The sequence below is a fragment of the Urocitellus parryii genome, chromosome 5, assembly GCF_045843805.1.
Source record: "Urocitellus parryii isolate mUroPar1 chromosome 5, mUroPar1.hap1, whole genome shotgun sequence".
NCBI classification, from domain to species: domain Eukaryota; kingdom Metazoa; phylum Chordata; class Mammalia; order Rodentia; family Sciuridae; genus Urocitellus; species Urocitellus parryii.
In genome coordinates, this window is record NC_135535.1 from 173,920,343 (window position 1) to 173,942,407 (window position 22,065).

General features: G+C 39.3%; 1 protein-coding gene across 1 annotated transcript in view; it reads right to left on the bottom strand.

The window, feature by feature from the left end:
* The window catches only part of LOC113188625 (lysosomal acid lipase/cholesteryl ester hydrolase-like), a 33,778-nt gene that overhangs the window by 6,522 nt on the left and 5,191 nt on the right, over nucleotides 1–22,065 (bottom strand). Inside the window, exons 4-8 of the mRNA XM_026397026.2 lie at nucleotides 12,603–12,801; nucleotides 10,181–10,290; nucleotides 8,307–8,443; nucleotides 4,088–4,234; nucleotides 2,713–2,784 (exon numbers count right to left, since the gene is read on the bottom strand). Coding sequence (XP_026252811.1) covers nucleotides 2,713–2,784; nucleotides 4,088–4,234; nucleotides 8,307–8,443; nucleotides 10,181–10,290; nucleotides 12,603–12,801 — 665 coding nt within the window. The remainder of the gene's footprint in view (nucleotides 1–2,712; nucleotides 2,785–4,087; nucleotides 4,235–8,306; nucleotides 8,444–10,180; nucleotides 10,291–12,602; nucleotides 12,802–22,065) is intronic.

Below are 22,065 nucleotides of genomic sequence, written 5' to 3' on the forward strand. Positions count from 1 at the left end.
AGCAGAAGGCAGAGAGCCACCATGTTGTATATACAGAGCTGTCTTGGGACGGCTGTGGTTTCCACATTCCAAGGACCCCTAAAAGCCAGGGTCTGGTGGTCACTGACTTTGCTGAGCCATGTGGCATATCGCATGTGGGCTGCTGGCAGTCACTAAGCTGGGAAGTAGCTCAGACCTGCCTTCAGCTGGGCTCAGTCACCCTCCATGCATCTCAAGGAGCACACTAACTCCTCAGGTGACAAAAACTGGGACTTTTTGAGGTGTATCCATTAATAATGGATTCGTAATAATGTTTGAAAATGCAAGGGAATTTTGGTGTCAGTATATGTGAAGGAAAAAACTGGTTATAAACAGAAACGTGACTAAGGAGGAGAGCAGGGGCCCGAAAGAAGATCAGCTGTGAACTGGAGGGCTTTTGAAGATCTAGGGCATTGCTTAAGTGATATAGGTGTGCTGCCAGCAGGAACGACATGCATCCTGGGGGACCCTCTTCTAAGCCATGGCCAACTCTGACATGTAACAGTCAGCCTCCAGTCACTAGAAAGAGCCTCAGGCCAGGTCCTAGACCTTTAGAGATGAGGCGGGAGTGGAGGTGGGGTGTTCATGTTAATAAGTGTTTAAAAACATACTCCCAACAGACAGGGCTCCTGGAACAACTGAGGAAGGAGGCTAAAGCATCGGTAATGTCCCCAGTCAGTGACTCCCAAACCTGGTTGGGGAGAAGAATCTGCCAGGCGGAGTTTTAAAAAATACTGATATTCAGAGATAAAAAGGGCTGGCCTACTGAGCCTCCAGAATAAAAAAGAAATGACCTACTGATAAACACAACGTGGGCAAATCTCAAAATAATTAATAATAATAGTAATTAATAATCTCACCAATATGAATTAACTGGGTGGTAACTGTAGGCAGGTAGGTAGGATGTGGCTGGAGAAGGAGGTCACTGGCGAGTGTGCCTTTAGGGTATATATTTTGTCCCTGGTGGGTAGAGCTCTCTCTCTGCTTCCCGTTTGCCAGGTCCTGAGCTGCTTCCTTCTGCCACAGCCTCCCACCATGATATTCCGCCTCACCTTGTGCCCAGAGCTGCGGAGCCCAACCTCCGTGGACTGAACCTGTGAAATCATGAGCCAAAACAAACTTTTCCTCCTCTTATTCTCCTCTTGTTTCCTCCACTTTTAGTTCTGGTCAGGTCTTTGGGTCACAGCAACAAAAGGCAGACTAAAATAGCCTGAGGGGACTTTTGTGAGGCAACCCTTGCGTTCACTATCTTAATTAAGGTGATGACTTCACAGGTGTGTACCTATGCCGAAATGTATCAAAGGGCACCCTTTAATTATGCTGTCACTTGTACCTCAATAAAGCTGTTAAAATAAAATGTAAGTGCAGATTCTCCAGTCCAAATGAATTAGAATCTCTGGGGATGGAACACAAGAATCTTTCTGGTTTTTTTTAAGCCTAAATTGTAGCCAGTTCTACAAACCCAAGTCTTGTTACTTCTTTAAGCCATATTTTATTAAGAGGTCTACATCTAGCTAGGCCAGTGGTGCCTGTAGTTCCAACTGATTGGGAGACTAAGAGGGAAGATCAGTTGCACACATGAGTTCAAGAAAAACCTGGCAACATACTGAGACCCTGTCTCAAATAAATATATAAATGAACAAAGAAAAATAAAAGGTGTACTTTTTAAAACAATTCAGCAATTCCGATGCAAGCAGTGACTACCAGGTGCTTGGAAATTACTTAAGGTGCTTGGAAATTATCATCATTTACAGCATCTGGGTTTAGAGCTTAAACAATAAATTGTTCCATATTTTTAAAAAAGTTATCTGGGGAAAAAATATGTCAAAAATATATCCAGAGGTGGAAATGAGTCCCTAACATATTGTCAGATAGAAAAAGAAGAGCAAATTGTAAAATACTAAGGAGAAAATATATTTCTACTTTTACTATTTCTAACTTCTTCTTTTAGAAATGATATGCAGCAAGAGGTATAGAGCAGAATGCAGAGACATTTCACATCTCTAAATGCATTTTTCTTATCTGAGTGGGGTTATGTAATAAGTCTATTTTCAAGATAATTTTTATTTTTTGTTTAAATACAGTTTCTAAATTTTCTAGAACACATATGTATTACTTATGCAATAAAATGATCAAAACTTTATCTTTAAAGTTAATGGCCTCCACACACATCCATGATTGTCTTAACTCTGGTTTTTCCACGGAAGTCATATTGTGTAACTCTGGTTTTTCCAAGGAAGTCATATTGAGTCCTTAGGTCAATGTTGAAATTGCAGTGTCTATCTCCAAAGCTGCCCTACTATTATGATTTATGAAGTAATGCAGAAATACAATAAATCTTAGACTCAATGAAAAACAAATGAAGAGAAGAAGGAGGAAGAAGGAAAGAAGAAAATACATAAATCTGAGATTCAAATAAACAACAGGGAAAGGAATGGGAGGAAAAAAGAAAAAAGTCAACTCCAAAAGCTGTTTGGGAAATCACTACATAACATGATCTGTCTCACAGAGGCTAACACAAGCAACACCAATAGAATAGCAAGGCCCTGCGACCATACGCAAGGATACCAGATCAGATTTGTAAGCAGGTGTTTTTTGTCTTTGAGAAAGGTTTGCAGAGAGATGCTTCCAGGAATCCCCAGCCTTTCCAACACGGACTTCACATGACCCAACCTGCTCTCCTGGAACGCTTACCTGGCTCCAGTGTAACACGTTCTGCACAGAAGTTCCAGCGGGATTGTGTGCTGTATACACATCCACTCTTGACTGCAAAATATAAAAGATGAATTAAAGAATAAAAATAGCATCAAGGCAACATTGATAATGAACATATTTTTCTCCTCAAAGCATTAAAAATTACAAAGCCATAATCTCAAATATATGGAAAAAATGTTGAGTGTAAATAAGTCCCATTTGATCAACCACATACACAGATTATTCACAAACAAAATACAACAATAGGGTAAGTGTGAAGCTGTGCAAGCGGAGATCATAGGTCGTTTTACTTTTTTCTTCATGCTTTCCTGAATTTCCAAGATTTTAAACAACAATCATTTTTCTTTAGTCAGAAAAACAAAAATCAAAATCACTTTTAAAAATTCCCTAGAGCTTTCATTTTAGAAATTTTAAAACTATTTTCAGAATGCAACATTAAAAACTATAAAACATATTTTAAAACACCAGTATATTGCTGGCCAAGAGTTTATATTTTATGAAACAAGTGAATAAATATATACATACACGAATATGTGAATGAATGTGTGCACTGTGTGCTTGGAAATGAACACTCTAAATTTTTAAAAAAATATTTTTTAGTTGTACTTGAACACAATACCTTTATTTATTTACTTTTATGTGGTGCTGAGGATCGAACCCAGGCCTCGCACCTGCTAGGTGAGCACTCTACCGCTGAGCTACAACCCCAGTTCCTGAACACTCCAAATTTAAGAATGCCTATTGTGTGGTTTTTTTTAAGATTTTTTTTTAAAGATGGACACAATATTGGGGCTGGGGATGTGGCTTAAGCGGTAACGCGCTCTCCTGGCATGGCAGGGTGCTGCGTTCAATTCTCAGCACCACATAAAAATAAAATAAAGATGTTGTATCCATTGAATACTAAAAAATAAATAATAAAAATTCTCTCTCCTTCTCTCTCTCTCTCTTAAAAAAAAAAAAAAAAGATGGACACAATACCTTTATTTATTTTAATGTGGTGCTGAGGATTGAACCCAGTGCCTTTCGTGTGCAAGGCAAGTGCTCTACCATTGAGCTATAACCTCAGCCCCATGCCTATTATGTTTTTAAAGAGAAATGAATCATTCAACTTATAAATACCATAACTTTAATAGTGACAAATCCTCTATTCAATAGTCTCCATATGACAGCTGGCCTGAGGACAGCAGCAATACTATTGGCACTTGTGGAATCTGATTCTAATGCCTCTTATACCAAAGATACTTCAGAGCTGCTGAGGTCATTCCTGCATCTTCCACATTACTTAATACAAATGAGCACATTCAGATACCATCACTGAAAATTTAACGAAAGTTTTATCATCGACATAACATACCATATTCAAATTCTTCTCATTAAATCCACACACAAGAAAAAAGATATTTCCACAAAGCTCCTTCAAAATGACATGGGTGCAAACGTGGGTACCCAGCCACTTCAAAACTTCATTCTGGGGAAGAAATTCTTTGTGTCCAAATATTTCCTACAAAATAAAAAGAAACCCAAGAATATCTTAGCATTTTATCTGGAATGCAAGCTTCCACAACCCAACTCAGAAAGTACAGACACATTGCCATCCTTTCATGTGGTCTCAGGAGCAAAATGGCAACCAGCTGACATTCAAACCAGGGTATTTATGCAAAAAGTTGCCTAGCCAAAATCAGATGTGTTACAGATGTGCACTTAAATTCTCAAAGCGAAACCCAGAGGCAGAAGTTAAATAAATTTACAACAGACTTTTACAAAGGTAAAAGGGCTTTGGCCAGTCATCTAAGGCTACCCCCAAATGGGTTTCATTGTCTCTGATGGATCCTTGGTGACCTCTGAGAAATAGTTGAGGCTGTAGTTGATCAGCAATGTCTGCTAGGTATGCGTTTATCTAATCTGATATGGGCCAAATCAAGTCCACAGCTTGTTGGTTTTTTTTAAGATATTTTAATTTTATATATATATATATATATATATATATATATATATACATATATATATATATGTATATATATATATATATATAAAATTTTAATCATTTTAAATGTTCAGTTCAATGGCATTAACTACATTCACATTGCTATACAACTATCATTACTGTCCATCTCCAGAATTTTTGAAAAAGTGTTTCCTAGCCTGAAACTCTCTTCCCATTAAACAGTTACTTCCCCTTACACCTTTCCCCAGCATTGCTTGTTTTTATAAGTAAAGTTTTATTGTCACACAAGCACAATGTTTCTTTATGTACTGTTTCTGGCTGCTTTCTCAATACAACAGCAGTGTAGGGTTTACAACAAACACCATATTGCCCACAAAGCCAAATATATTTACTATCTGTCTCTTTGCAAAAGAAGTTTGCCAACCCCTGAGCTATAACCCCAGCCCCGTCTATTGTGTTTTCAAAGAGAAAGGAATCATTAGAATAACTTATAAATATTATAACTTAAACAGTGACAAATCCTCTATTCAATTGTCTCCAAAGGTCACCGAATCTGTACAAATTCCAACAGAGCAGTCATGACATTCTCAAGGCAGATCTTCATATACAGAAAACAGGAAACAGGAAAAAGATCTTCCTTATATTGAACTGGAATCTGTGTGTGCCAGTTGGAGAAGCTCATAGGAATGGGAAACTCATGTGCCTCCAGAGGCGATTTTAAGGGTTGAATTATGTTTCCCTAAAGAGCAGATGTTGAAGTCGTAATGGTCAGTATCTCAGAACGACCTCATTTGGAGAAAGGGTCTTGATAGAGGAGTCGAGTTAAAATGAGGTTGTTAAGGTAGGCCTGAATGCAATATGACTGGTGTTCCTTACAGAAAGGGGCAATCTGGACACAGACAGAGGTAGACATGCACGCAGAGAAAATGCCAAATGGAGACAGAAGCAGAAATTGGGATGTTGCTTCTTCAAGCCAAGGAATGCTAAGGATGGCCAGCAAATTAACACTAGAGGAGGCCCAGAACAGATTCGTCCTCATAGACCTAGCAACGGAGTACAGGCAATGCATGCCAATACAAGTGAGGGAAACTGTCAATGAAAAATGGCCTGAGAGTTGAAGAGTAGGGAATGTTGAGGACTGTGGAGCACTTAGGCTCAACCTCACTGCTACTTGTAGCCACTACTTTTTCTGACTTTTCACTAATCCATAGGGGAGTGTGGAGAACAGCTTCCTTTTTTCATCCCCTTTAAAAAAAAAAAAAAAAAAGAATCAGTTATCAAGATTGCTATGTGAATATCTCACTAATTTAAATTTATAACATTTTATGGGGCCATATTCAACTCTTCTTCTAGCAAATTTGGTCAAGGATTGACAGCCTATGATCTGTCCAGTTAGTCTTCTATAAGATAACCAATATGTGAAGACAGGTATCAGGTCTTTGTGAATATTCCCCTTCTCCAGACTAACGATGTAGGAATTAACTGGGGGGTAACCAGAAGTAAACACCACATATAGAGACTTCACAGTCATGAGGTGTGAAAAGCCGTAATTTTTAAAACTCCTGGCTTTAAGTCCACATAATGGTCACATGCAACAATTGCACATATTTTTGAAAGTCTCTACTAATCACAAGTTAACAGGGTGATTCATCACTGACCTAAATCATACAAACCCAGCTTTCCTTTTAACTGACAAAGGACCAGGCACTTCAGAAGTATAATCTAAATACTTTTGTGGCAGACTTCACTGAAAATTATATGCCTACAGGAAGTATATGCAGATAAAGAAAAAAAATGTTCCTTTATACATTTGTAGACCTGCTTGTATCAATTTGATACCTTTATAATTGATCCTTTATATTTGAAAAAGGATTACTCTACTTTCATGAAAGCAACATGTATTTTTCAGAACAGCTAATTCATAGGTTTTATTCAAAGGTTTTTGTATATCTATTCATTCATTTTTTACTCTCTCAGTATAATATAAAGCAGTATTGTTTAAAACAGTGGTTATTAGACCATTTAGCTTGCATCAGGAATCATAGAAGGTGTTTATAAAAACACTGAACCCTGAGTCCTGAAAAATAAACAGTTCCCTTTAATCCAAAACATATTATGCAGCAGTTAAAAAGAAAGTGATTTAACATAATAGCTCTCCAAGGGGGGAACATATTACATGCAGAACAATCTATATAGTTGGATACCATTTACCTTAAAACAGCCATATATCTCTCTTGGCACATCTCTTATGTGTACAACTTTACATGTGAAGTCTATAGGACAAGGCCTTCAGAGAGGATTTTACTTAATTCTGAGGAAGGCACATGGAGAAGGTTTAGTAATTGAGGAGCTCTTTACATGTAACTTCTAAACTGCTTTTAATGAAAATTAAAGCTTCAACTACCCAAGGCACTAAATGCAAATTTGGTCAGAGGGGCAGCATCTCATCTGCATAATCATGATGCGGTGTTAGTATTGGGTTTTGAGATCAGAATATAGCTGTATTCCCTGTGAAAGTCTTAAATGGCCTGTGAGCTTGTTACAATAGATTTTAAGTACAGTCATGTGTCACTTAACAATACGGTCCTGAGAACTGTGCCATTGGACAGTTTTGTTTTTTTTGTTTTTTTTTTTTTCATTGACACAGTTTTTAATATGACACAAGTTCTTTCTTTTAAATTTGTTTTAATTAGTTACACATGACAGTACAATGATCTTGACATATCATAATTTGAATCAGATAGGATATAATTTCTCATTTTTCTGAGTGTACAGGTTGCAGAATCACATTGGTTATAAAGTCACGTATGTACCCACAGCAATAATAAAGTCTATTTTATTCTGCTATCCTTCCTATCCCCCCTTCCCCTCCCCTCTCCTCCCATCACATCTCTCTACCCAATCTAATATGACACTTCTTTTTTTTTCCCCTCACATCGTCATACCTGAATTCTGTATAACAAAGAAGGTCTCCTTCCCTCTTCCATGCAATTCCCCTTCTCCCTCCCTTTCCCTCCCACCTCTCTTCCCTATCTAGAGGTAATTTTCTTCTCATGCTCTTCCTCTCTACCCCATTTTGAGTCACCTCCCTTATATCAGAAAAGACATTCAGCATTTGTTTTTTTGGGATTGGCTAACTTCACTTAGCATAATCTGCTCTAATGCCATGCATTTCCCTGCAAATGCCATGATCTTGTTATTTTTTTAGTGCTGAGTAATATTCCATTGTGTATAAATGCCACATTTTTTTTTTATTCATTCATCCATCTAGGTTGGCTCCACAGTTCAGCTATTGTGCTGCTATAAACATTGATGTGGCTGTGTCCCTGTAGTATGCCGTTTTCAGGTCTTTTGAGTATAGTCATCGGGCAGTTTTTGTCACTGCAAAAATGTCATCAAGTGTACCTACCTAGGGCTTGCTAATCTGCTAACCAGGAGCACAGGTGGCCGTAGCACAGTCAATGATATACCTCCCTGGGCTCCCCTTCCTGAGAGGTAGGGGTAAAGGGAGAGGGAAAAGCCCACTTCTCAAATAACAAGCACAGAGGAGGGTGGCACACAAGGCCCCTCCAGTGGCAGCATTCTTCAACTCTGAAGAGGAAATCTGTGGGGGAGGGGGCCCAATTACCTTAAAGAGAACATCTGGCAATTTTCCTAATAAGGTTAGAGGGCTCTCACAGAAATGAGTTAAGACCACAGGAGCCAATGCAAAAAACACTTTAATCCTTTTGGCCAGTTCAGGGTTCTGTGAAAATGCTATAAAACCTGTTGGAACAAAAGGAAGAGAGAACGTTTACCTTCTGGGACTTCCTTCTCAGGAAAGACAAGAAGGATTGACGTGGCCCCTGCAAGCAAGTCTGCCCTCAGGAGGCAAAAAGCCTTTGTGTGCGTCAGGGCTGAATTCCATTAAACTAGAAATACAGCATTTTTAAGTGCTTGTTTCAAATCTCAACCTGGACATGCATGGGAAGAAATCCAGGCTAGAAAAATGGACCATCTTCCCTCTCCCCTTAAACATCTGAACTAGAAGACTATTTGTACGGTTCCATCCACCACCTCCATTCCCCACCACCTCCCTCCATCCCCAATTCACAGCCACATTAAAGACACCGAGGGCGACTCGAAAGGAGCACAAACATCTAGAGTTCCTTAGTTTTAAGATATCTTTTAGCCCTGTCTCAGGTCACCTCTTGCCACTTGGCCCCCAAATGTCACTTTAGAAAATAGCACAGGGTACTGGGGCTGGGGATGTGGCTCAAGCGGTAGCGCGCTCGCCTGGCATGCGTGCGGCCCAGGTTCGATCCTCAGCACCACATACCAACAAAGATGTTGTGTCCGCCGAAAACTAAAAAATAAATATTAAAAAATTCTCTCTCTCTCTCTAAAAAAAGAAAAAGAAAATAGCAGGGCACAGGATATAAGTAAACTAGTCATAAAAGTAGAAATAAAACAAAGAACGTGAAGCTCCATTTTTCTGAGAGTGAGATGACTGAACCATATACAGTGACATGTTAAAAGTATTCATACCTTCCAAATAGTAAATCTCCTCCCAGGAGTGTATCCTAAGGAGACCATGTGATGTGAACACAAAGGTATTAGTCACAGTGCACACTAAAAGGGACAACTAAATAAATTATGGGATAGGACCTTAGGCCCTTATTAGGGAAATTAACCTGTTAGAATTATGGGTAATCTGTATCTTCTTTCAACTTTGTAAAATTTTTAATTTTTCTTTATAATAAATCTTATTACTTTTAGAGTCAGCATAAATAAAAGATGCATATGGCTTTTAAAAGTGCTTATTTCTGAAGTATAACCTGTCACCCTTGTAGGCAGTTATATTCCTTATTTATTTATTTATTTATCTATCTATCTATTTACATATTTATGCAGTGCTGGGGGCTGAGCACAGGGCCTTGCACATGCTAGGGAACCTCTCTATCACTGAGCTAGCCCCCAGCCCTTCAATTAACTTTAAAAGTTAGCATATTTTCTTGATTACTTTTTGAAGTTTCTAACCTTAGGAAACTTTCTTTTTCCTACCCTTTCACATTCTATATTGCTTAACATAATAGGATGTGGCTTGCCTTAATTTTTTTTACTTTAACAGATTAATATACTATATTTGGTGATTTATATTAAAGTCTGAATTTCCATAGAATATTACCCAAATTCCTTGCCCTATTCATGATTTCTGCTTGGCATTAAAAAAAAAAAAAAAAAAAAACAAGTGCATTTAAACCAACATTACTTTTATATTTATTGTTATTATTATAAATATAACTTATATATTTATTATAAATATAATTGATATATTTATTATGATATAATAAATAAACATGACAAATATATTTTTAATATTTATTATAAATATAATTATATTTATTACTTTTATATTTATTATATTACTTTTATATTTCATGTTTAAAAACAAACAAATATGTAAATGCAAATGTCTTATAATAAAGACATATCCATTTCCAATCTTTATTATATACATACCTATTGTGGTGCCTTGAGAATGACCCACATAATACACACTTTCTTGGCCAGTTTTATTCAGAATGAAATTAATTGAAGCTGGTAGGTCATATTTTGCCATCTCATCGAAACTATAATCCAAAATAAAAATTCTTACATTGAAAAAGTACATAAAATAGATCAGCACCCAAGTAAACATGAAGTTTGAGGAAATATCACAAACTGAATACAGCTAGGTAAACAAGCACTGAGTTCAGGAAACTGGCCATCACCAGGACCACAGAGCCCCCTTGGACTCCCCTCCATTAGTGCCTCCAAAGATTACAATTATCCTAATATTTCACAACACTGCCGGGATTTGTTCACGGCTAAAACACTCGGGGGTCACTCCAGGGGAACTGGGCTAACTGGGCTGCGCGAAATAACCACACAAGAGACAGAAATACCTTTTTCTTTGGGGTCGCTGTGACGGCTCCTCTGACCTTAAGGGTCCACAGAAAGAGAGAGAGAGAGAGAGAACACATACACACACACACACACACACACACACACACACACACACACACACACAAACGCTGACCCCTTTTATTGAGGAGAAGCTATTCAAATGAGGCAAGGGGTCAGGTTTCAGGGGGCTGAGTCTATCTTCATGATGTCTGCTGTCAGTAGGCAGGCCATACCTAAGGGCACAGTAAGATAAGGGGACACACAAAAGGGTGTTTCCATGGAACATTCTATCCTAAACAGGGCAAGGGGTAATATTACAAAGGAACAGGTGAGCATAGCTACACCCATGGGGCTGTAAGAAGGCACACTCCCTTGAACCCAAGAAAGGCAGGGCATCTAGAGGCATTTGCCGCCTGAAGCCTCAATCACCCAGCCAGGGAGTGACTCAGTCACATACAAGGTTGGTCTCCCACACACCACAAGTTTGTTGCACCCATTGTAGACTTTTTCTAAAAATGAGATTATGTCGTATTTACTCTTCTGTACCTGGCTTCATCCACATTGGTGCCTAGAGTTTCAGTTATTTAATCTCATCCTATTATGTTAGTATACCACACTCTATTTGTTCAGTCATTCCATTCACTACTGATGACATGCATGCAAGTAGTTTTCAATTTTTCACTATTACAAAAAGTATCACAATAAGCATATGGATATATAACTTTGGGTAAAAGCTCTCATTCTTATGTTTCATGTCCTTAAGGATGCTCCAGTTTTTGAAATGGAAAGCAAGTCTGAAGATATCCAGAGTGCAATCTTTCTCTTAACCTGATACACCAAGATAGCCCTGAACCTGAAGATGAGGTATGTGTGTGTGCATGCATGTCAGGGATAGATGGGCCAACTGCTACCACAGACATAACGATGTGCCAGGCCCCGTGGAGGGTTCTTCCTGGTATGCTCTCCTTTAAGCCCACAATAACTTTATGAGATAGGTATTTATTATCCCAATTTTACAAATAAGGAAGCAGTCATAGAGGGATCTTGCAACATACCCAGTGTCATACAGCAACTAATTAGGAGAGCTGGAAGTAAGAGAGAGAAGAGGAGGATTTCTGAAGACAGGAAACATCTGGGGTATGTGTTTATAGAGAATAGAGAAAGGTTATGGGGAGACATTTACCCAGCAGTTCCCACACCACCAAGAATGCCAAAATAACTTCAGAATTCCTAAATGAATCGAATTCTTATTTATTTATCTGTTTGTTTGTTTATTTATTTATTTAGGGGGGTGCTAGGAGCCACAGCAAAAGTATTATGATACATGGCACCTTTGATTTAGGTTACTGCCAGCTAGCCATTGAGATGATATGATTATGTTAAGCTTTACATTCATATGGAAATTGGACTCCTGCTGTTCACCTCGGCCTGTTACGGGACTCATGTTACGGGAGGGAATTTCTGGGGGAGGTCTGGGCCCCCGGTTGGGGGGGGGGGGAGGGACACGTGTGTCGACCGGCTTGTTAGCAGGGCGCACACGGGGACTGGCGGCCTTTTTAAAAATAAAGCTTTGTTTTCCTGTTTCTGTGCCCAGCCGGATTGCGGCAAGGGGGGGCTTATACTAGAGATTGAACCCCAGGACACTCAACCACTGAGCCCCAGCCCCAGCCCTTTTTTTGTATTTTATTTGGAGACAGGGTCTCATTGAGTTGTTTAGTACCTTATTTTTGCTGAGGCTGGCTTTGAACTCGAGATCCTCCTGCCTCAGCCTCCTGAGCCATGAACTGAAAGCTTAACATAATCATTTACTTATACTTTACCTTACTGCTACTTATTAAATTCCTGGCAAGGTCTAAAACCTTTCAAGAGACATCAGTGTTCCCTCTCATACAATTTCAGAGTTACTCATCTATCAGGCTCTTCTGCTGAGTTTCCTGTGCATTTTCTATAAGAACCTGAAGGGAAGAGACCCACGACGAAATCAACTCAAACATACCTGAAGGCCCAGAATTCATCCTGAGACGGTGAAAGAGTCTTGTGTTTCCGAGACCAGGTGTTTCCCCTGCTGTTCCCCATCCACACGTCAAAACCAGCATCAGCAAGAATGAAGCCCAGGCTGTTGTCAGCAAGGTTCGTGATCCAATTACTGGCATCTGCCAGCAAGCCATGCTGCAGAAACACAACTGGTTTGGGACCTGAAAGACATTCATTTTTAAGAAGTGGTAGCCCCAACTTCAAAACAAACACAATACCTTGCCAAACAGGTAATTGCTGAAAGATCCCAAATCAAATAAAGAAATTAAAACACTGAAGTATTAATGTACTCTTATATAACATTAATAAGGATTTAAAAAAATATACAGGGCTGACAAGGTAGCAGCAAAATGGACTATTTCTCGAAAGTCTGGTAACAAAGCACCCTGACTTAATTATCAAAGAAAACTTGAATACATTTTTAGGAACATACAAAATGTTTCTACAGTTTGCTGCAGTAATTTATGTTTCTCACAATGATAGCTAACAAAATAAAGCAAGAGAAAAAAATCACACTGGCAACAATGAGATACCACTGTACACCTACTAGAATGGCCAAGATCTGAAAACCCTGATAATACCAATTGCTGGTACAAATGTGGAGGAACAAGAACTCTCATCATTGCTGGTAGAAATGTAAAATGGTACAACCACATGGGAAATGAGTTTGGCAGTGTATTACAAAAGCTAAATATAACTTACTATACAATTCTTTTTTAAAAAATATTTTTTTAGTTGGATATGGACACAATACCTTCATTTTATTTACTTAATTTTTATGTGGTGCTGAGGATTGAACTGAGTGCCTCACATGTGCTAGGCAAGCTCTCTGCCACTGAGCCACAACCCCAGCCCTTACCTTGCAACTCTGCAGTCATGGTTCTTGGGATTTTACCCAAGGGATCTGAAAACTTATTTCCACCCAAAATTCTGCACGTGGATGTTTACAGTAGCTTTATTCATAGTTGCTAAAATTTGAAAGTCACCAAGATGTCCTTCAGTAAGCAGATGCAAACGTGTTGTATATGGACAGTGAAATCTTAACCATTCCTAAAAGGAAATGAACTCTGTCATCCCAGTGGCTCCAGAGGCTGAGGCCAGGGATCCTGAATTCAAAGCCAGCCTCAGCAACTCAACAAGGTCATAAGCAATTCTCTAAATAAAATACAAAAAAAGGGCTGGGGATGTGGCTCACAAGTGTTGGGGGAGGGAAGTGAGGGATGAATAAGCAGAACAAAGAGAATTGGGGGAACAGTGAAACTCTGAATAATACTATAGTAGTAGATAAATGTCATTATACATTTGTCCAGCCCCTTGGAATGTACAACTCCAAGAGAGCACCTAATGTAAAACTATGGACTTTGGGTAATAACGATGCAACAATATAGGCTCATCAACTGTAACAAATATTCAATTGGGGGATATTCATAAAAAGGCAGGCTAGGCATGTATGGGAGCAGGAGGCAATGGGAAGTCTCTGAATATTGCTGTTTATAATAATTTTATTCATAGTTTCCAAAATTTGGAAGTAACCAAATGTCCTTGGTTATAGCATTCTACTACTTAATTTTGTGGTGAACCTAAAACTTTTCTAAAACTATTAAAAAATCCAATACAAAAATTCTTTAAGTAAAATGAATAAAAGAGTTAAGTAGGAAAAAAATCACATGCATATCAATTCATAAATGTGTGCTCATATGAATTTATTTTCTACTCATTGGTAACTGAGACAGCATAGACTTAGGAGCAAAAGAAACCTGACTTCAACCGGTTTATGGTGCTGAAACCATTCAGTCACTCCTCATACAAACTTTTTCTCATCACCAACCATGTACTAGCACTGGGGACACAGCAGAGAATAAAAGAGGAGGGGGAAAACATCAACCTCACAGAATTGACTGTGAATTTTAGAATCAAACAAACCTGGGTTCAAATCTGTCCTTTCCCACTTCTAATGTGGTACATTCTGCAAGGTATTTAAACATTCCTTGAAACTTAGGTCATTCCTGCTAACTGGAAATGTTAATATGTACCTTGTAGGGAGTAATGAGATGTAGATATTATATGAGAAGTTCTTAGCAAAGTGTCTGACACACAGTAAAGAGTTCAAATACATCAGTTCATATTACTAATCTGCTTAACCAGTCTATGTTCCATAAATAATTAACAGGAATAAATGAGGTCATTGTCAAGCACAGGGACTGACACAGAGGTCAAAATGAACAAATGGGAGCTCCCTTTGCTTCTGCTCATCTTTTATAACAGTGAATCACTGGAGACAAGCTAATTGTCAAGCAGTTGAATAATTAATTGCAATCCACATGGTGCAATCATTAAGCCATCAACAATGACAGGGTGACAGGGACTGTGATGGCACAGAGAAGCTTATAACAACAATAAAAGAAAAAAAAGACAAGATACAAAAAAGATGCAAAATTACAGTCTAACTACAGCTATGCAAAAATTATATAGGTCTATGAGAAGGAGTTTAAAATATCAAGGAAAAATAGGAAGGATGATTCGTAAGGATGACAAGACTGAAAGTGACTTGGCACATTTTTACTTCTGCTCATGTCTTAACATATATAGTGGTTCCTGGGTGTCTACTGCATATTGGATCCAGGACTCCTTGGGCAGATGCCAAAAACTGGGGACATTTAAGTCCCTTATATACAATGGCACAGGGTACACATATAACCTACACATATATCTTCCTACACACTTTAAATTAGCTCTAGATAACTTATAATACCTAATACAATGTAAATATTTTGTAAATAGTTGTTCCGTTGTATTGTTTAGGGAATAATGAAAAATAATTGTGTTAAGCATAGACACAATCTTTGGTTGGCTGGATCCACGGAGGCAAACCCTATAAATATGGAAGGCCAACAGTATTTGGCAATTAATAAATTGTTTTTAAATGACAGTTCCTTTGATATAAGGTGGTCTTGGCAGTCAGCTCCAGGAGGCATTGTTCACATCCATGACAACATCAACGGCATGCCCTGGATCTGTGATAGCACAGGGGTGCTACTCCCCCGTGTAGTTAAAATAATAGGACTCCAAACCAACATTCCAAATGACTCCTAGATTTACTAATCACAAAATTGCAGGCCTCTGCACTCTCAGGTCCACACATCTGACATTCTTCCTGGGTGAAGACAATAGAAAGCAAATAAAACAGTTGCTTTATTTATTTCTTTCCCTTTAAACGTTCATCTTAATGCTACATTAATAAGATGAAGTTTGCTATGAAAGTTCTATCCTCAAAGCACTGTGGTGGACACAGAATCTTATGGGCAGGCTCCCTGCCTTTAGTGAGGAAGACCCAAATCCAGTGTAGGGAAGAGAGAGAGAGAGAGAGAGAGAGAGAGAGAGAGACAGAGAGAGAGACAGAGAGAGAGAGAGAGAGAAGGTATTTTGAAATTACAAACTTCTAAATAAGTGACAATAACAATCACAAAAATTCACTCATCATTAAAGTGAGGAGAGCTGGGGCCAGTGATTTCAACATGGTCGCCTAAGCAGCACCAGAGTGCCTAAGAGAAGCAGCACGGTAGTGATTCATCACAGTGCTGCTCATTTGATGAGGCCGTGACATGGATGGAAGTGAGGAAGGATTACTTGGGCTCTGAAACTGAGTGTGGTCCCACAGGAGGAAGATGACCTGGTGAGTAGGGAAGTTCCTCTCCCCTCTAAGGCAATGACCTTCTCTGCCTTGACACTGAGTCCTGATGGACTCCACTTCCATCTAAAACACTTGTGAAAAAACAGCCTGGCCTGGGGAAGAACCCAGAACAAGGAGGAAGGAGGCCAAAGTTGAGGGTGTTAGCATGAATCAGCCCTTGGTTCTCACCAGCCATGAAACCCTAATAAGACTTCCTTAACTTCTCTGAAGTATGGGTATTCATGGAAAAGCTCAAGAAATAATAGTCCCTGATAATAAAAATACATAAATGAAGTAAACATCATTAGAACACAAGCACAGTGAGGAAAGATAAGATGAAGTGGAGATATAATCATAATTACAGCAAGGGTCAATCATGTGTCATAAGTATTATCTTTATTTGCATTATCTCAGATAAGTCACTTTATATGCATTATCTCACATAAGTCACCTAACAGCTGAGTTGATATGAGTAGAATCATGGACCCCCAAAGATGGCCACATCCTAATTCCCCAAACATGAGAATATATTCCTTTAGAAGGCAAAAGGGATTTTGCAGATATGGTAAGGATCTTGAGATGGGGCTATCTCCGTGTATTATCCAGGTAGGCCCCATGTAACCACAAGGATCCTTATCAAAGGGAGACAGGGCTGGAAGGAAAGAGGGATTGGAAGGTGCAGACTTCAGGCTTTGAAGATAGAGCAAGGGCCTAGGAGCCAAGGAATGCAGGCAGCCTCTGGAAGCTGGAGAAGGCAATGAAAACCCATCTTCCTCTGGAGGCTCCAGAAGAAACAGCACCCTGCCAATACCCTGACCTTTAGAACTGTAGAATAAAACAAACAAACAAACAAAAACAAAAACCTGATACCAGGCACAGTGGCATATGGCTGAAGTCCCAGTTACTCAGGAGGGGATTTCAAGTTCATGACCAGCCTGGCCAAAAAATTAGCAAGAATCTCACAACTTAGGGAGACTCTGTCTCAAACTAAAAAAATAAAAATAAAAAGGGCTGGGAAAGTAGCTCAATGGTAAAGCACACCAGCATTCAATCTCCACACTGGGGGCAGGGGTGGGGTGGGTGGGGTGGGGACTGTTGTTTTAAGCCACACTGTTAGTGGTAATTTGTTAAAGCAGTCACAGAACTCTAATGTAGTCAGCAACTAGCCCTTATCCTCATTTTTCATATGAGGACTCTGAGGCAGCTAAGGAAGCTGGCCACAGCCCCAGGGTCAGCAATAGGGGAGCCAGGATACCACAGAAAGCAGCATGGCTCCCGTGCTTGACTTGCACTACTCACTGATAGACTCCTTGGGGAAGGTGAGGCTAGGAGGGATATGATTATTTTCAAGATTAATTTCAAGAATCCTTTTAGCCTTGCTTCCATCTACCTTAGAGTTCTTAAGTTCTAACATGCCCATGTATGGGTTTCAGAGAATCCCCAAACTCCTTTATGAAATTGCTTGCAGTATTTTATGGATATGCATTTATTCAGGGTCTACCCAGTGACTCCTAAACCTGGCTGCTCATCAAACTTTCCTGGGGAGCTTGTAAACCATTCAGTTCCCTGAGGTCCATCCCTAAGGTTCTCAAATAAGGCCCAGAATTCTACCTTTCAAGTTGATTTCTTGGGTGTGTCTGAGGAGCTAAGTCTTTGCCTTGCCCCAGGACCATGAGGCTCTCCCCAGCCTGACAGCCAAGGCTTACTGGTTCCCCCACCCCAGAGGGTCAGCCTAGCTCCTTGTTAATTTGAGAGAAGCCTGCATATCTCACAAGAGGGAGCCTTCTTTCTCTGCAATGGCAAGTTCTAGAAAAAAATGGCAACAAGAACTTTGGATAAGGTATACACACATTCCCACTACTTCATACTGAGTGATGCAAAATCAGTATTGTCCCTCATTTTATACTTCCCAGGATGGTCCATACCACTAAGCAATTCAGAAAAGTTTAATACCCAGCAAGATAGACCCTCGGCTCTGGACCAACCCTAAGTTCCTGGGCCACTCTGACAGGTATAGGATATGCCTAGAAGGCATGAGGCTCTTGGTTAGTTCTCCAGCACCACAAAAAAAAGTGGGGGAAGAATAGACTTTCATTAACCCAAAGTAAGGAGCTACTAAGTCACACAGCTAGTTAAGGTAGAAGAACCAAAATTCAAGCCAAGGGCTGGCAGTTTTAATGTACTCATATTAATTAATAAGTTTTAATGTACTCATACTTAACCATGAGGCAATATAGCTTCCCCAGTTTTATTCACCATAATAAACCCATAAATTATTTGGAGCTTAGAGGTAGGGAATCCTTAATCCAAATGTGGCCTAAAGCAATGATACTGTGAAGTCTCAATACTTTGTTCTATCCAATCCCAGGAAGGCTGCAGGAGGGTTCATGCACAGATGAGGCCTTGGGTTGGACCAATTAACAAGCAAATTAGTCAGAAAAGACTTCAGCCTCCACGAGCTCATAGTCTATTAGGGAAGACGAAGATTATAGACTTTATTGATTGCCTATCTAAGTTGAGTTTATTGTCTTAACTAATATGAAAGAAACACAGAGAACTCAGAATATGTAGCCCAAGGGCTTGACCTGGTTTGAGCAGCTGGGGAAATCCTCCTGACAAGTGACATTTAGCACTTGGCCAGGAAGAAGAAGAGGGTTGGGGGAGGGAGGAGCATACAGTCTTCTGTTCTACCCTGACCCTCTACTATTCCAGCTCCAACCTGGGTATATGAGACAAACAGTGCAGCTGACACTGAGGTATATTTCCCCATTAGGCAAAAGATTTGAATTCATGTCCCTATCCAATGCACATCAGAGGCCCTGGCGAGCCTGGGCATGAGCTCAACTCTAGTCACCAAGCTCAGGCACTGATTAATGAACTCACATCTGTTCAATGCCCCTGCAGGCAAGGAATTACACACCAGATAATCAAGGCCTACATGTAGTTTATTAGAGAATTTATTTTAAAAAAATGGATTCTTTAGGAGGGAAGAGTTTCTGCAAGGAAGGAAAAAATCCAGAAACCATCCAGCATCCTAAAATAAACAAGCAAAGCAAAACACAGGGTGATGGCCTTCCCTTCCAAAAACTTAACTCATAAGTCATGCTGTGAATTTTCATGGATGACTCAAAAAGCTCAATGGTCAACCCCTGAAGAGTCTGCAAAGGCCATAGTTGAGAGGCCTGTTCCTGCATGCTGCCGTAGTTATTCCAGGTCCTTAGTGTCCAGAATGCCACTTTACCCACCGGGCCATCAGATACATAACTTCTCAGGGACACATGTGCCATTCTGGTGCTTTCTTTGATTGGCTGATTTCCCAATTATGAAATGAGTAATCCATGTCCCTGTTGCTGTTTAATGTATTTCATTTTTAATGCTCCAATTTAAAATAAACAATGCAGGAGTCTAATATTCCTTAATATTCGGTTGTAGCTGAATATCCAACCAGCATTTACTTGTTTTAGCCAAATTAAATACATATTATGACTATCATGGGATCAACTTGCTCAATACTGATTACACAAGGCTTCATTCTCAAATTAAGGAACTCTGAATTTGTAGTCAGACTGGAAGGCAGATTACCCTTTGACCTCAGACAAATCTCTTTTGCCCTTTGAGCCTGGCTGTCTCACTCTAAAAAGTGAGGTTGCTGTCCTAGAACACAAAGGTTTAGATATGTTCAGATCTACCAGGGGAGTGTGTTAAAACCAGAAGCTCTCTAAATCAGAGCACCCAAGCAGAAACCTGAGATTTTTTTAGTCCTATGACTTTCTAAAATAGGCTGAGCAGATGGAAAATAGAATCACTTCCCCATAAATGATTAATTTCTGAATTTCAGTTCCTTTAAGGAATTAGCAAATAGAAAATAGTGGAAAACAACACACAAATACTCCAAGTAGCCAACCAAGGACCACCACCACATAGGATGGAGGTGAAAGTTACAGATAATAGCCAGGAAGAATATTAAGAAAGGTGTGTGTCTTCACCCATTAGATCCCTGAAGATTGTTGCTTAGCAAAACACATAATTATAGTTGGGCTTTAAGTAACTTCATCCTATAAAGCCATGTAAGATAGATGAGAACAGGGTGAGGATATGCACACTTACCAGAGGAGTCCACTATAACAGAAGTGAAAGATGTTCACCATTTAGCTGAAAACTCATGTGCCACAAGAAATGGGGTCCCAAAAAATGAATAATGTTTTAACATATCTTGTAATTACTTGTAAATAGCACAGATGTATAGCATTATTCTGTGTATATTAAAAGCATTCATTTCTTAAATCATACTAAATTTCCACATTCCCATTTTTGAAATTCTTTCTTTGCTTTAATATATGGGGACTTGAACATGGAAGTCACTTGGGCCTCTCTTGGCTTCTGAGCTTATTTAGGGGTGCCTAGTTAAATGGCAACAAGAACTTAAGGTGTGGTCAGGGAAAGCAAGAAAGTGATGAACTGATGGGATGTAGCATGGGTGGCTCAGAGAGGACCTGACAGCTGCTTGAAGATGGTCATGGAGAATGATTCTGCAGTTTCCAATCTAGGTCTCTGGAAGGGTAATGGGTAACAGGAAGTCAGAAGTCACATGCAATAGAAGAGTTCTGTTTGGGGTCTAAGACTTATTTATTCATTTATTTAGTCTATTTTGCTTTTTAATGAACCAAAAAAACAACACTAGAAACACTGCTCTTGAATAGACATGAAAGACACTAAGAGCCTCTGCCCCATGTTTTGTCTGCCCTACGCAGTTCTTAGGAAGATCAACATTCCTTTAGAGAACTGAGTTCTTCGTCACAGATTTCCTTGAAAAGTTCCTTTTGAGTTTAGCTCACAGCAAGCGTGATATCCATGTCAGTGATCCTTTGCTGGGGATGGGGGACCTCATCAGAAAAGAGAAAGGAGATGGGGATCTAATGCTATGGCCACACTTAGCTTAGAGCACTTTCGGCTTATGTTCCCTATTCTGAAGACCAAAAATACCCACTTCCCCATCTACCAACACCCCTACCCCCACAAAAAAAAAAAAAGAGTAAAAAAATATAATCCAGAGAACCAGAGGGTGATAACAATTAAATAGGAACTGTGAGATCATCCCTGTCAATCAACTGTTGTTACAGAGAAGGTGAAGCACATGAGCAGTCAGGGGCAGACCCGACTCTGGCACTAAGATCACCTGACACTTCTTCCTTCCTTCCTATCAAGACTCATGTTTGCTTTATTTGTTTTCCAGGGCACCTCGCCTTCATCTGCAAGTGTGATGCATACACCTTGGGCAGAGAGTCCTGCGTGGATGGAAAGAAAAGCCAGGAGGTGGACACAGAAAGACAAGAGGAAATACATTCTCTCAGTGTGTTTGACTGAAGTTTCTACACTTTTTAACAATGACTTACGTTATATTTGTCAGATAATTTTAAGAGGGAAAAAATCCATATATATTTTCTTTATATGGGATGTGAATGTTAGTATAGAGGATTGTTCTTTAAAAGGAAATAAAAAAGGGATGAAAACCAAGATCATATGCTCACTCTGGCATAAAATTTATGCTTTGTGTGTTCCGAGCAGAGGAAAATGAGAAGCCCCCACTGCAGTTCATCACTCGTTCTTTACCACATTTATAAAAAGAAAGCTTAATACCCTGTAGCAACAAACCCTAAAAATTTTTGAGAGTAAGAAACTGAATTTCAAAAAGAACATTACATTTATTCACAATCACTTAAGCATTATTAAATACCTTATTCTAGCTAGAATTTAT